The sequence below is a fragment of the Emiliania huxleyi genome, assembly GCF_000372725.1.
Source record: "Emiliania huxleyi CCMP1516 unplaced genomic scaffold EMIHUscaffold_48, whole genome shotgun sequence".
Classification (NCBI taxonomy): domain Eukaryota; phylum Haptophyta; order Isochrysidales; family Noelaerhabdaceae; genus Emiliania; species Emiliania huxleyi.
Window position 1 is genome coordinate 245603 of NW_005198391.1, and position 14362 is coordinate 259964.

At 66.3% G+C, this 14362-nt stretch overlaps 7 protein-coding genes across 7 annotated transcripts; 5 read left to right on the forward strand and 2 right to left on the reverse strand.

The window, feature by feature from the left end:
- Window positions 1-1515: 1515 nt before the first annotated feature.
- Window positions 1516-2240, reverse strand: EMIHUDRAFT_436786 (hypothetical protein). The gene has a single exon (XM_005767702.1). It carries the CDS (start codon window positions 2179-2181, stop codon window positions 1678-1680), a length of 504 nt encoding a protein of 167 aa, XP_005767759.1. The 5' UTR covers window positions 2182-2240; the 3' UTR covers window positions 1516-1677.
- A 1299-nt stretch (window positions 2241-3539) lies between these two features.
- Window positions 3540-4011, forward strand: EMIHUDRAFT_356451 (hypothetical protein; the record flags this gene model as incomplete). The annotated part of the gene is given in 2 exon segments (XM_005767703.1): window positions 3540-3966; window positions 3980-4011. Coding segments are annotated over 2 exon segments (226 nt in total), but the record flags the coding sequence as incomplete, so codon positions are not given.
- Window positions 4012-4363: 352 nt separating this feature from the next.
- EMIHUDRAFT_421924 (hypothetical protein) lies at window positions 4364-5781 on the forward strand (the record flags this gene model as incomplete). The annotated part of the gene is made up of 2 exons (XM_005767704.1): window positions 4364-4930; window positions 5042-5781. The coding sequence occupies 2 exons, from the start codon at window positions 4364-4366 to the stop codon at window positions 5537-5539; spliced, it is 1065 nt and encodes a 354-aa protein (XP_005767761.1). The 3' UTR covers window positions 5540-5781.
- Window positions 5782-5942: 161 nt separating this feature from the next.
- On the reverse strand, window positions 5943-6746 carry EMIHUDRAFT_103307 (hypothetical protein; the record flags this gene model as incomplete). The annotated part of the gene is made up of 1 exon (XM_005767705.1): window positions 5943-6746. One exon carries the CDS (start codon window positions 6744-6746, stop codon window positions 5943-5945), a length of 804 nt encoding a protein of 267 aa, XP_005767762.1.
- Window positions 6747-6957: 211 nt separating this feature from the next.
- Window positions 6958-7848, forward strand: EMIHUDRAFT_211490 (hypothetical protein; the record flags this gene model as incomplete). The annotated part of the gene is made up of 3 exons (XM_005767706.1): window positions 6958-7233; window positions 7372-7634; window positions 7830-7848. The coding sequence occupies 3 exons, from the start codon at window positions 6958-6960 to the stop codon at window positions 7846-7848; spliced, it is 558 nt and encodes a 185-aa protein (XP_005767763.1).
- Window positions 7849-8806: 958 nt separating this feature from the next.
- On the forward strand, window positions 8807-9055 carry EMIHUDRAFT_66382 (hypothetical protein; the record flags this gene model as incomplete). The annotated part of the gene is made up of 1 exon (XM_005767707.1): window positions 8807-9055. The coding sequence occupies one exon, from the start codon at window positions 8807-8809 to the stop codon at window positions 9053-9055; it is 249 nt and encodes an 82-aa protein (XP_005767764.1).
- Window positions 9056-10353: 1298 nt separating this feature from the next.
- EMIHUDRAFT_103309 (hypothetical protein) lies at window positions 10354-13016 on the forward strand (the record flags this gene model as incomplete). The annotated part of the gene is made up of 3 exons (XM_005767708.1): window positions 10354-10782; window positions 10878-11351; window positions 11481-13016. 3 exons carry the CDS (start codon window positions 10354-10356, stop codon window positions 13014-13016), a joined length of 2439 nt encoding a protein of 812 aa, XP_005767765.1.
- Between the last annotated feature and the right edge of the window lie 1346 nt (window positions 13017-14362).

Consider the following 14362-nt stretch of genomic DNA (forward strand, 5'->3'; position numbering starts at 1 on the left):
GGCTCCTCTTGCCCAGAGGACTGCCCGGGAGTCACGACGGCACAGGTGTGCAATGAGGAGCCCCATTCAGACACTGGTGGCGTAGCGGTGGTGTTTGGCATCAAGCATCGGACTGCATCAGCGCAGGAATGCTGCGACGCTTGCTCCCGCCACGCGTCTAACCATCGCGAGAAACCCTGCAACTCTTGGGTTTTCTGCCCTTTGCCGATATGCTGGGGGCTCGACACGGGCTGGAACCACACCTTTGGAGAGTGCTGGCTCAAGTGGCAGGCTGACATTACTCGACCTCTCTTCGGTCAGCGGGGTAGTTATAGCGACGAGTTCCGCAACAAGCACCGCGCCGTCCGCGGTGGCCCGCCTTCGCATGTCCCGTGGACAGGAGGCGTGATTGGCGGGGCGCCCTGGGATCGCTCCGTGAAGTGGACGACGGGGCCGGAAGGGATGACCTCGACAAAGGGAGAGGCGCTGACAAACTGGCGGGCGTGGGAGCCGCCGGGGTCGTACAGCCGGAGGTGCAAGAAGAGCGGCAACTGTGGCAAGGCGAGGGAGAGCTGAGGTAACTCGGCGGGCACGTCGAGTTGACGGTCTGCGCGGCTCGTGCGCGCTCCTGCCGGCGTGGGTTTGCACGACGGAGATTGGACTTCTGCATATCCGATACTGTCGTCTCTATTTTTTCTCTCCCAGCTCCCACACACCATGGTCCATGCCATAGCCGGGTGCCGTGTACATACACGCAGTGACCAACGTATATGCCGCGCACGACGCCATATCGCCTTGTCCCAGGGCCAGTGCGCTACTTGCGGCGCGCAACTCCTGCTCAAGTACGCGCACCGTACCATGTGCTGCCGCTATGCGTGTCTTAAGGCGGCTGCGGCGAAGCGGCGGGCGCGGCATGCCGATGGGGCGATGGCAGTGCGGACGATGCGGTTGCGATGTGTTCTGCTTCAAGATCGTGGCGGTGCTTGGCATGCACTTCTGCGATCCCAATCAGCTCATCGCAACGAAGCAGCGCAACAAGCTGGCTGCTGCCAACAAGGCCCTATGCTACCTCACGCGCGGATCGTTTAAAGAGGACCAGCATACACAGGCTTCCTTGACATACATGCGACGTTGTTTGAGCTTGAGGCTATTTGTGAGAACTGTTTGGCTTGAAGATTGCGCTCAAGAAGAGCAACGAGAATCGGAATAGGAGGATGCTGAGGCGGCGATTGCTGAGCATGAGAAGGATCGATCCGGATTAGAAGGCGCCCGCCGCAGGCGAAGAAAATTTGTGGGGCAACGCGCGCCGTATCGAGTATCGTTGATCACGGTGCGCGGGGTGGGAGCCTCTTGGCCGCCCAGGCCGTGCCACGGCCAGACTTGCGGGCTGCCGCCGATCTTAGACGGCGTAAGCACCCCAGTGTGCACGTGCACACTTAGACCCGCTCAGCCTCGAGGCTCAGAACTTAGACTACTACGCAACCAGTACTATGGGGGTGGTGGGCTACACCTTCACCCGTTAGTGGGGGAAATGGTGATTTTTGAATGAACGCCTCGCGCAAAACCACCGCTACCATGCCAAAGAAGACCCTTGTGGGCTATCCAGAACACCTAAGATCATGCCCTAGCTCTAAAGTGGGCCCGAGATACGCCAGCTAAACCCCGGATTTTTTCCGGCAGCGGGCCACACATGGCCGGCTACCCAAGCGGGTCGCACGGAGACACAGGAAGGCTGCCGCAAGCCGCCTCCGGGTGCAGGGGCCCGGCGCGGTGGGCGGGGGCAACGACCCGGTAGCTGGCCGCGCCTCTCCCCCCCCCCCGTCGCCGCTGCACCCCTTGCCGCGGCCCTCGTCGCTGCTGTAGCGACAACAGCCGCGGCACGAGGTCAGAACGCGGCCTCGGAGAGCTCGAGCGAAGGCGCCGACGGTGGCAGCCGTGGTAGTGGTTTATGGTAGAAGGCTCCTGAGCCGTCGGGCACCACGCTCGACGTCGCCGAGCAGCCGCACCTGTCGCGAGCGCCTGCGCGTCGGGCGCTGCCGGCTCGACCTCCATTTTCGGCGAGGTGTCGGGCGCGGCGGGCGGCTCCGGCGCCTCGGTGGCGACCGTGGGCTCGGTGGTCGCCTTGGGCTGCCTGTGGATGTTGTCGTTGGCTGATTTCTTATGCTTCTTGCCCGTTCGGCCGAGGCCTCGGTTGCGAGGCATCTCGGTACACGCGACGGCAGCACGACGTACACGACGAGGACGGCTCCTTGATGGCGACCTGCAGCAGGACGGTGCGCATGTTTGGAGCGTGGTAGCGGACGCATCGGGCCTAGCCCGGGGCCGTGGCGTGTACCGAGAGGCTGGTCTACCGAACACTTTTGGTGCATACCGGCCCAGAAGAGCGGCGGAAAAAATTTATTCGCACACTGAGCCATTTCCCCCACTACACCCGTGTACGAGACCGGCGCCGCGGTGCCGGTCTACCGCGGTCGATTTACACGTGCACGCACAAAACTAAGCCACTAAGACCAACCACTCGAAAACTGGCCACGTCTTCGCCGCGGCTTCTTCGGCTTTGCCTTTGGTGCCGCACTCGATTTGTAGCCCTCTGGGGGAAGGACGGTGATGTGGTCGTGAGTGAGCTCCGTACCGTCGGGCGCGTGGTACTCGATGGGTCGCCGGTGAACGCGGCACAGGCCGCGCTCCGCGAGCAGCTCGACCAGCGGCAGCAGGTGCTCCGAGGCGAGCTTCGGAGGCTGGCCGGCTCGCCTGTCGGATAGCGTGAGCGGCATCCGGAAGGCGATGTCACGCTGCAGCCGGCGTAGCCTGGCGCCCGACGGGAACTTCTTGAACCATCCGTCGGTGAGGTAGAGCTCGACGTCCGCGAGGAACGGACGAATCGACGGGTGCATCGAGCCGCCGTCGCCCGGCGCGCCAGCAGCCTCGTGCCGCTGCTGCACGTCGGCGACGGCGGCTCGCCTCCGGCGCACGAGCTCGGCGATCGACAGCGGCGGCGGCGACGGGTCGGCGCAGAGGCTACGGCGAAGCGTGTGCCGCGCGAGCGCGAGGCGACGCACGAGCCCAGGAGCGGCTCGAAGAAGCGCGCCCTGCATGATGGCTACACCCGAATTCCTGGCGAGTAGAGACCACGCCTCACTTTTTCACAGGGGGGGATCCTGTGGAAAAAGGAGGCGTGTGACAAGCGGAGGGTTGGATCGCCGTCTTTCGGCGAGGATGGGTGTTGGAGCCCTCTTTGCTCAACATGCGGCCTGCTCTGCCGCCTCAACGAGACCGCCGCGCGCGCACGCGCTCGGCATGCCTGCTGCTCGCCTGCCGACCTGGCCAGGCCGCGCGTGGCTGGCGCCAGCTCGTCATCGCAGCGGAGCACCGGAGGCGCGGTTTGCCCGCTGCTGGCTCTCGCCCCGCCGGCGGTTCCACGTGATGCTAGCAGTTGCTGGAGCCGAAACCAGCCGGAAATGTGCCTCCTCACAGCTCCTCATGGATCTGCGAAGAGAACCGTCGAGTCCAATCAAGTCCACAGCCGGTCCGGCTCGCCCCTCGGGGGCCTCGTTCAAGCGTGCTGTGTGAGTGTTGAGGTGATACGAGCGCGCGTGGGCGCGGCGCGAGTGCCGTTTTGGGTCTCTTTTATACCAGTGATGAAATATAAACCGACTTTACCACGCGCGCGCACGCGCGCCGCGCTCCTCGACTCTCTCGCACCCGCCCCGAGCCACGCCCCTCACGAGATAGGCGGCTGCGACCCTGAGAGTGCGCAGCGGTGCCGCTGGCGTGCTCACCACACCCACCCATCATGCCTGCATCATTCCTGCACGCACTGCCCGGTCTGGCCGGGGCGTGGGGCGAGATCTGGCATGGCGGCGCGCTTGAATTGAGCGCCTTTGATCGTCTCGCGGCGACTGCTCGCAGGCCGGGCGGCCAGAAACTGTGCCGCTCAGCCATCCGCCGAAGCGAGCGCGCCGGCGGCGGTCCGCCGCCGGCGCGCTCGGCTCAGTGTCTTCAAGCCCGCCGCCGGTGGGGAGCTCCGCATGCCGCACGCCTGCTTTTCGCTGCGCATGCTCGAGCCCCGGCGAGGGCTTGTGCTGTGAATAGCAGGCGTGGTCTCTACTCGCCAGCCCGAATTCTTTCCGAGAATTTGAAAAGAGAAACGCATGAGAAGCGATCCCACGACAGCGATTGTGACATGATCCGTACGTGAAGGGTGGAGGGGCCCGTCCGCGGAGCTAGGCGGTACGGGCACCCCCCGAGGGTGAAAAGAGAAATAAAACGCCACGTTGTTGCAGCGATGCGAGACCTCTGCTTCATTGCCTTGCTCGCCTCGGCGCAGGGCCTGCATGTGGCTCGTGCACCCGCCCTCCGCCCAGCACGCGCCGCGGGCCTCCTGATGAAGGAGCCGCCCACCAAGCCGATTGCGGCTGAGACCAACGCCGAGGCGGAGGACGGTTCGGGCGGGCTGAGGCAGCTGCTCGGGCTGAAGGGTGCGTCGGTCGACGACGGCAAATCCTTCCTCAACTGGAAGATCCGGCTGCAGCTCATGAAGCCTGCGACCTGGATCCCGCTCATCTGGGGCGTGGCGTGCGGCGCCGCGGCGTCGGGCAACTACCACGCCATCTGGAACCTCTTTGGCGCCGCGCCGACGACAGACTCGTGGGGCGTGGTGGGCGAGGACACGCTCAAGGCGGTCGGCGCCATGCTTCTCTCCGGCCCCATCCTGTGCGGCTTCACGCAGACCATCAACGATTGGTACGACCGCGAGCTCGACGCAATCAACGAGCCGAACCGGCCGATCCCGTCGGGCGCAATCTCCGAGGCGGAGGTCTACTCGCAGATCGCGGCGCTGCTGATCGGCGGCCTGGTCCTCGCGACCCGCCTCGACTCGTGGGCCGCCAACGACTGGCCAGTCATCACCCTCATCGCCTCGTTCGGCTCGCTGATGGCGTACATCTACTCGGTGCGCGCCCACCGCCACCCTCCCGGCCGCCACCCTCCCCGCCGCCGCCGCCGCCCCTCGTTCGTTGCGCCCCTCCCCTCGACGGGGCGGCCCGCCCGCTGGCCCTCGCAGGCGCCTCCCCTCAAGCTCAAGGCGGAGGGTTGGCTCGGCACCTACGCGCTCGGCTCGTCGTACATTGCGCTGCCGTGGCTGTGCGGGCACGCGATGTTCTCCGCCTCGACGATCACGCCGCAGGAGGTCGTGCTAACGGTGCTCTACTCGATCGCCGGCCTCGGCATCGCCATCGTCAATGACTTCAAGTCCATCGAGGGAGACCGCGCCCTCGGGATGAACTCGCTGCCCGTCGCCTTTGGGATCGACACCGCAAAGTACATCTGCGTCGCCTCGATCGACCTCACGCAGCTCGGCGTGGCGGCCTACCTCTACGCGATCGGCGAGACGACCTACGCGGCGGTGCTCTTCGGCCTCGTCCTGCCGCAGATGTTTGCGCAGCTCACCTTCATCCAGGACCCCGTGGCCAACGACGTCAAGTACCAGGCCGCCGCGCAACCTTTCCTAGTCTTTGGCATCCTCTGCACCGCCCTCGCCATCGGCCACCACACCTTCTGAGCACCGCCCTTCTACATACCCGGGCCTCCGCGGTTGCGCGGCCGGAAAAAACCCCGGAGACTAGTAGAGATGGGTTAACGGCAGTCGTGCGCGCCGCGCGGTCTGGCGGTCACCGGTCAGGGCGGTCTCCGTCCGTCTCTCTCTCGCGCGACCGCCGTGTCCCGCGCGTCGGACGCTTCTCGTCTCGCGAGAAGCGGTCTCGCGATTTTACTTGAGAAGCGGTGTGTCTGCTTACAGTTTCCGCTCTGCAACTCTGCACTCTCCATTTCCAGGCGGCTGTGCCGAGGCCGCGACTTCGTGCGCTCTCGCGAGATTTTTTCTCGATTCTCCCGCCACGCCCCACGGCCCACGCCGCCAGAGTCGCATGCTCGCATCGTCGCGAGTCACGCCGCTCACGAACCGGTCAGAAGGCGATCTCTAGACTGGGTAGCTCGGTCTGCAGCGCGCGCCACGCGGCTGCCGCCGCCTGTTCCTCCAGGGCTTTGCAGCCGTGCTGCTTCCGGATGCTGAGCCGGAGGGACCTTTGCCGGCCGGCACAGCTGCGGTTGGCGGAGCAGCTTGCCGCCGAATCGGCAATGCGGCGGAGAGCTTCGACGACCGGGGGGGAGGGGCGGCCACAGATACTGTTGTTGTTGAGCGAGAGCTCGCGCAGCGCGCTGCTCCCGCTCGCCGCCGCCTGGAGGAGCGCCGCCAAGCCGCTCATCGAGAGGCCGCTGTCGCCCATCGAGAGCCGCCGCAGCGACCCGCCGGCGGCGCCGATGGCGGCGGCGAGCGAGGTGGCGCAGCGGTCGGTCAGCCCATCGCCGCGCTGCCGGCTGAGGTAGAGGTCGATCAGCGACGCGCCGCCGTCGCGCCAAGCGCCGGCCCACGCCTCGCACCCATCATCCGTGATCCGGTTGCCCGAGAGGCCGAGAGCACGCAGCTCCTTGAGGTGGCCGGCGCGGGCAGAGCTGGCGAGGGCGCGGACGCACGCGTCGCCCACCGAGTTGGTACCGAGCAGCAGGTTCTTGAGCTCACGGCCCGACTGCGCCGACAGCGCCTTTGCGAGGGAGAGGCAGTCCTCGTCGGTGACGCCCTTGCCCCACCAGTGCAGCTTCTCGCCGCTGGTGCAGCCCCGCGCACAGGAGCCGCCCGCCTTGCCGAGCAGCACGCCGGCACGGGTCGACGCGTCGGCGCGAGAGATCCACGAGTCGGTCGCGGGAAGCATGGAAAATACGACAAAGCTGGCTCGCCTTGCCGCCACGGCCCCGGCGCTGCTGCTGGCGCTACGGCTGGCGCTGCTGCTGCCAACTGCTGCTGGCCCCGGGCTGCGGGCGGGCTGGCTGGCGCGCTGGCTGGCTGCGACCGCGCCGATTCTTTTCTGGCCCTCCCACAACCCGAAAAGATTGGAACCCTCCGGCGCTGTTCTCGTGGTGGCCATGTACAACGGCATCGGCCTCGCCACCGTGCGCGGCTCGGGCACAAACGGCTACGTCTCTCGCAACCTGGCGCACGTCTCGGCGACCCGGTCGGCGCAGCTCAAGGCGGGCGTCAAGGACAGCGGCGCCGGCGGGCTCCACAACATGGAGCGGCCCGGAGACCGGCCGAAGCGCGCCAACCCGGAGATTCTGCTGCACAACCGGAAGCGCGAGGTCGAGGCCAAGTGCCTGCGGCTGCAGGAGGGGCTCGAGGGGCAGGGCGTGCCGGACGACGAGGTCGAGCGGCGCGTCGGCGAGCTGCGCAGCCAGCTGCTTGCGCGGCTGCCCGCGGCGGCGGCGAGCGGCGGGCGGGGCGACGCGGCCGCCGCCCCCTCGGGCCGCACCGGCGAGACGCACGCCGACGCCGCCTCCAAGGAGCGCGAGACGAACGCGCTCAAGGAGGCGCTCGGCATCTCGTCAGCGTACGTGGGCGGCTCTGCGTTTGACCGCGAGGCGCAGGAGCGGGAGAAGGCGGAGCGGCAGGCGCGGCGGGATGCGGAGGAGGCGGAGCGGGCCTCGCTCCTCGCCGAGCTCGAGCGCGAGCAGGCGCGCGAGGAGCGGCAGCGCGCCAAGGAGGCGAGGCGGCGCGACAAGGAGGAGCGGCGCGCCGAAAAGAAGCGGCAAAAGAAGAGCCGCGGGTCGGACTAGCGGCGCCCGGGGGGGGGGGGGGGGACGCGCTGGTGGCAGAGCCGCGGTGGAGCGGGCGCGCACGGCCCCTCGCGCTCGGTGCCATGACCCGGACTCTTCCCAGACGGCGGCGAATGACAGAGGCTCGCGGCGCAGCGAGGTCTCTCCAGAAGGGGGGTCTGCAGTACTGAGCGGAGCACATACAGGGTGAGCGGCGGCGGCTGAGGAGAGAGGCGAGGAGCAGGAAAATGATTCTTCATGTAATGTAAACTGTGCAAAAAAAACGTTATTGGTTAGGAATCCCATCCCTTGGGTTGTCCGTTTTCTTTATTTTAATCCTAATTCCTATATACTGAGCCACCTGTCGACACCTGGCTGCAAGGGGAACTTGACGGCTAGGAGCTTGACGGCCCTCGAGACTGTCAGCGGGCCCGCGGGTACTGCTTGATCACGTCCATGCCCCCAGGGTCTGTGGAGCGTCGTGTTCTGCGTGGAGGTGGGCTTCTTGGGCGCCATGAGAGCTGTGTGTTGCGTTTTCGCGCGCGACGGGCGGTGCACACCTTATTCGCGCGCACCGCCGGTGTGAACGTCTCGAGAGTACCCCAGCGCCCAGGTACCGGTGTGGACATGTGGAGGGTACCTCGGTATAAGGTGCGCTTAAGGTATAGCACTCACTCACACACCTAGGTAGAGGGTGTGGGCGCTGCGCGCCTACCTCTGTGTCGGTACAAGGTGTACACCTGCACCTTCTGAAGCGTGGCTGTACAGCTTGCTCCTCTTCCGAGCGCTGCACCTGCTCCTGACGATCGTGGTATGGCAGCATTTCTTTCAGAACAAGTACTACGTGCAGCTCGCGAACGTTACCAAAACTGGCATGGCAATGCCGGACATGTGCAACTTGTGACGAGCGTGAGGAACGGATTGGGGGTTGCACGGACGGCCGGATCGGCAGCCGGAGAGCCGTTCGAGCTCCGATGGAGGCCGGTCGTGCATCGGCGCGTCGGTCGTAGGCCCTAGGGGCCGTAGGGGCGGCATCCATCGCTGCGGGTCGCTGCGTGCGGGCCGACGAATTGTGGACTAATCGATCGAGGAAGGGCGGAGAGTGCTGGGACCCCGCCCGGGACGTTCTACGCTCGGGTTAAACACGCGTGATGCCGGACACGAGAGACGGATGTGGGCGCGGATGGGTGCAAGCCCGACATCGCGAGCAAGCCGCCACTCTCTCAACCTACCCCGAGACAGATATGGCGGACAACGAGCGGAGGTCGCGGCGCTTGTTGCGGACAACGTCTCGGGCATGTGCAAGGCTGGCTACGCTGGCGATGACGCTCCGCGCGCCGTCTTCCCCTCCATCATTGGCCGGCCGCGTCAGCCGGGCGTGGGGGTGGGTTGGGAGCGCGTTGGTCTTGCGGGTCGACCTAGAGTACGCTGAGCTGTGCGCGTGACCGGTGTGTCTCGGTTGGGTTTGGCGATCGGTTCCCGTCCTTGCCTAGTTTGTCTCCCTTTGCAGGAGAGGACGGGGCAAAGGACGAACGCGGCTGTGTATGCCTCCCTGTAGCGACGCGTGGCTGTGTATGCCTCCCTGTAGGAAGCGGCGTGCGCGGCGCACAAAGTCAAAGTCGCTCCACAAAGAGGGGCCAAGCCTGCCTAGTATGAGGCCCTCGCGAGCTTGGATATGAATCGGGCTTGCTCGAAGCTGCTCGATTGCATCTGGGGACGCCGCTCGCCGGTCACAGCAGGGCGGCGTTAGAAGGATAGGTGAACTCGCAGCTCGCGGCGAGGCCGAGTGGGTCTCGCGTGCCGGGCCTGGCGCCTGCGGTGCCGGTGTGCCTGTGGGCTGTGGCGCAGCCCTGTGCGATCGCGGGGCCGGCGCCGTCGGGCCGAGGGAGGGGAAAGGAATACAAAAAGGCTGGTCCTATGGCATGTCGCAGGAGCTCGTATTGATTGTGAACGGCGTCTAACAGTGAAAAACTAAAATCCGGTCGAGCGGCGTCCATGTGCAGGTAGAAACCTAGAAAGAGGAAAGATGCAGGTGTGTGTTATTCTTGCTTGGGCGGGCCTCATGCTGAAATTCTGCAAAAACCTGGCCGGCCCCTGCTTTGCCCCTACCTACCTACCTACCTACCTACCTACCTTACTTATGGGGAAACTAAAAAAGAAATCATCGATCGGTGAAGGTGGGGTACTATACCAACTAGAGTGATGGTTGGTGGTACTCTCCTGCAACCACAATCCTTCTTGTGACATGGCAGGCCACTCTCAAGCCCTACAAGCATCAGATCACCCATTTGGGGAGGGTTGACATCGTGATTTCCGCGGAAAATTTCTTTTTCTGCCGTGAAAAAATTCCAGCGTGAAGAGAGGGAAACCCCCGACGGGAGGGCGCAGACCTACCCTACCTACCCCGGCATGAGGCCCGCCCAAGCAAGAATAACACACACCTGAAAGATGAAGAAAAAGCGCTTCTGTTCTCCTATTGCCCTAGTCATGGCGCAGGAGGGGATAGTTCGTGTGAATTGTGAATGAACTGTGGGGGCCCGTGTTGCATGTCTGACTGTCACTGTGCGATTTCGGGGCCCGGGGTTGTGCGTTTAGGTGAATGAACAGCGTCTAACCGAAAACGTGGAGGGTCCCTCAAGAAACAGGGGGGGCGAGTCCTCGACGGCTCACTGCGCCGGCGGCGCGTCGGCCGCGTCGGGCCCGCTCCCTGGCCTTACGTTCTGTGCTCGCATGAGCACCTTTTCAAAGTTCCGGGAGCCTCCCGCCGCGCTCTCCGAAGAGTGGCGGAGCTGGTCGACCGCGAACTCCGTGAGCCCGGCCGACCTCTCCAACGCCGCAATCCGGCACGCACTCGCGGTCACTCGCTTTTGCAGCGCGCGCTCACTCGGCTGCACGTGGGCGGAGCATCACGCGCTGCTGGACATGAGTCGCGCGCCATACGCTCACCTGTACGACCAGCACACCGTCCCGAGCGAGGCGCGTCCCGGCGCCACGAGCTGCGCGCGGCTTCACCGCCCGAACGCCTCGCAGCTGCTCGCGCTGGTCCGCGACTCGCAGCCGGCAGTGCTCACCGGCCTCCTGGACGGCTGGCCGGCAACGCGCAAGTGGACCGACGAGTACCTCGCGGCCGCACTCGGCGAGCGCAGAGTGGCGCTCTCGGTCACAGAGGGCGACTCTTGACGAGAGCCTTCAGCGGCCCGTGTCGTTCGGCGATTGAGCCAGAGGATCCAGTATACTTAGGCGCCTTCGACGAGCCTGAGCCCATCGAGCGGTGGACCGGCACGAGCAGCGGCGGCGGCGGCGGGGCAAGCGGAGAGTGGGTGATCGCGCGGCCGGCGCACGAGACGATGAAATTTCGCGACGCGCTGCGCGCCATCGCCTCCGCCGGCGAGAGCGGGCTCTCTCGCTACCTCGAGTACTTCCCGCTCGAGGCCTTCCGCTCCCCATCGCTGCTCGCCGACCTGGCGCCGCCGGCCGCCGCCGCCGCCAAGGCCGCCGCCGACGAGGCGGAGGCGCGGTCGTGGGCGCGCACGGGCGGCGGCGCAGGCTCTCCGTTTGGAGACGGCGACGCGTCGGCGGCGCCGCCCCTGCGGGGGCGCGGCAACGAGGAAGCTGGCTCGTTGCCGCTCGCCTCGTGGCTCCTCCCGAGGAAGCAGCTCTTGTGGCTTGGGCCCGAGAACACCGTCGGCGCCACCCACCACGACGCGTTTGAGAACCTGATGCTGCTCGTGCGCGGCTCGAAGACCTTCCACCTCTCGCCGCCGCAGGAGGATGAAGAAATAGCACGACACAACCGCATCACAACACAAGTCAACAGAGCATGCGCCCCTCACCTTCCACCTCTCTCCCCGGCCCAGGACGGCGGGCCGCACCTCCGCGCGCACCGCCCGATGCGCGAGGCGAGGCTGGCGCTGGTGCCTGCTCAGCAGCCCGGCGGCGGAGGGGAGGGCGCAGGCGAGGGCGCGGGCGAGGGCAGGCCGCGCCTCGTCCGCCTCGCGTCGAACATCGGCGAGCCGAGCCTCTCCCACTCGTACGCCGAGGCGCGCCTCTCGCGCCCCGCGGCGGAGCAGCCGCGCGGCGTCACCCTCGGCGAAGCGACCGTCTTCACTTGCACGGCGCGGGAGGGCGAAGTTGTGTACGTGCCGAGCTACTGGTGGCACGAGGTCGTCTCCAGCGCTGGCGACCTCGGCGGCCCAATCGGCATCAACTGGTTCTTCGAGCCCTTCTACCTCCGCCTTCGGCCAAACGCCAGCCTCGAGCGAAACACGCACTACCTCCTCCTCGACGACATGACCGCGCGCCGGCTCGAGGAGCCGTTCCCGCCGCGCGCCGCCACCCCCGCAGCCGACTCGCCGACGCACGAGGTAGTGCCGCCGCGGGATACAGCGGAGCCCAGCGACGCCGACTATGTCCTGCTCCCCGCCGGCCTCGCTTCGCCCGGCTTCTTCGTGCGAAACGCCTCGGCGCACCCGTGGGTGGAGCAGGGCCGCAACAGCCTCGCGAGCCCCGTCCTGGAGCTGCTCGACGAGACGATGGCGGCGGCGGAAACAACCACCCTCGTCAACGCCGGCGCTTCCGTGGGCGCGATCGCCCTCTACGCCGCCTCGCTCGGCGCGACGGTGCATGTTGCCGAGGCGGACCCGGACAGCTTCGAGGCGCTGCTGGCCAACGTCGCTGCCAACCCGGAGGAGGTGCGGCGGCGCATCACACCCTCCTTCGTCGCGGTGGGCGACCGGCCCGGCGCGGTGCGCCTGTCCACGCCGGCGGGCGAGGCGGGCGGCGGGCGTGGCTCCGCCGCTTCAGAGAATGAGAGCGCGCGACCCGCAGGGGAGGGGCTGGGGGTAGAGGCGGGGAGGTCGTGGGAGGTGGCGGGTGTCGCGTTCGACGCGTACCTCGACGCCGCCCTCGAGGAGGGCCGTGCGGAGGGCAGGACCGACGCCCTTGTAGTGATGGACCTCGACGGGGGCGAGAGGGCGGCGCTCCGCTCTGCCTTTGGCTCGCTCGCCCACCGGCCGGCACCGCGGCCGCCGCTGCTGGTGGAGGCGCACCCCGGCCTCTTCAGCCCGCGGGGCGGGCCGACGTCGGAGCGCGCGCAGTATGTGGCGGCGGTCTGCCGCACGCTCGCCCTCTACCGCCACCTCTTCTTCCTCGGGCGCGAGCAGGCGCCGACGTGCGCACCCGCTACGACGACGCGCGCGCGGTGCCGCCACAGGGCGCTGCTGTACCGCTTCTCGTCGGTGCACGAGCTCGCCCGTTTCCTCGCGTCGACCAGCGAGGCCGCGCTCTGGGTGTTTGCGTCCGATGATGCGCCGAGCGCCGTTCGGCAGAGGCCGATGCCGCGGGGCGACGCTGTGGGCGCGGCGAACGCGCGGGGAGAGGGGAGCGAAAGTTGATCGATGATGGAGGGGCCAGCTCGCTCGCGGTCGCGCGCCGCGTGTAGTTTACTTCTGAGAGAGCGCAATACCAAAATCCATCCATCAGACTCCGACTCTTCGGCGTTTCCTCATTCCTGCCTGTGCATTCCTATCTAGATACCTGGAAACCCCGCACATTGGCCAGTATTCTACTGTACTCTGACGTAGCCACCTGCGACCTGGGAGCTGGGTCCTGGAGCGGCCGCACACTGCTCGGTACCCCCCCTGCACATCTAAAGTCATGGCCGACCCCCCCCCCCCCAGCAGCAGCGCTCTGCTGCTGGGGGGGTCGGGACCCCACCCCCAGCAGCAGCGCTCTGCTGCTAGGGGGTGCTGGCATCTCTGTACCGACAGCTGTAAGTAAGTACGGTTAGCGTTCCAGTCGTCGGCGAGGTGCTGGATATTAAATGGCTTGAGTGCGAGCCGCATGGCTTCCACCACGTCGCTGCCCGCCATTGCGGCGACGCGTCGCGGCGGACCTGACAGTTTTGCCGCGCGACGGGCCGCGCGCGCGTTTCGAAAAAAGAAAAGTCCTTAAGCTCAGTCGATCGAATTCGACGAGCGAGCGATCCGAGGATCGAGCGGGGGACCGATAGGCTAGAGAGATCAACGCTGATCGATCATCGTCAGCCGAGACGCCCGAGTGAGTGGCTCACTACACGGCTTTTAGTGTGGTAGTACAAGATAGACTCACATGGTCACAAGTCTTTAGTAAAACGCCAGCACTCGACACGACGAAGGTGTATTGGGCTCGAAGGCGCGGTGAACACAGCCGCCTCGACGCGTCGCGGCGGACCTGACAGTTTTGCCGCGCGACGGGCCGCGCGCGCGTTTCGAAAAAAGAAAAGTCCTTAAGCTCAGTCGATCGAATTCGACGAGCGAGCGATCCGAGGATCGAGCGGGGGACCGATAGGCTAGAGAGATCAACGCTGATCGATCATCGTCAGCCGAGACGCCCGAGTGAGTGGCTCACTACACGGCTTTTAGTGTGGTAGTACAAGATAGACTCACATGGTCCACAAGTCTTTAGTAAAACGCCAGCACTCGACACGACGAAGGTGTATTGGGCTCAAAGGCGCGGTGAACACAGCCGCCTCGAGCGTACCGCTAAAACACGAGCCGAGGTGGGAGGGGGCGGCGGCGGCGAAGAGGCGGGAGCCGGGAGAGCTGGGTCCAATGCCCTCTGCTGCTGGGGGGGTCGGGACCCCCCCCCCAGCAGCAGCGCTCTGCTGCTGGGGGGGTCGGGACCCCCCCCCCAGCAGCGGTGCTCTGCTGCTGGGGGGGTCAGACCTCCCCCCCCCCCCCGAGGGGGAGGCATTACCTGC

Coding starts and splice junctions, on each gene's coding strand:
- EMIHUDRAFT_436786 (XM_005767702.1), bottom strand. CDS start 2,181: ATGCCTCGCAACCGAGGCCTCGGCCGAACGGGCAAGAAGCATAAGAAA.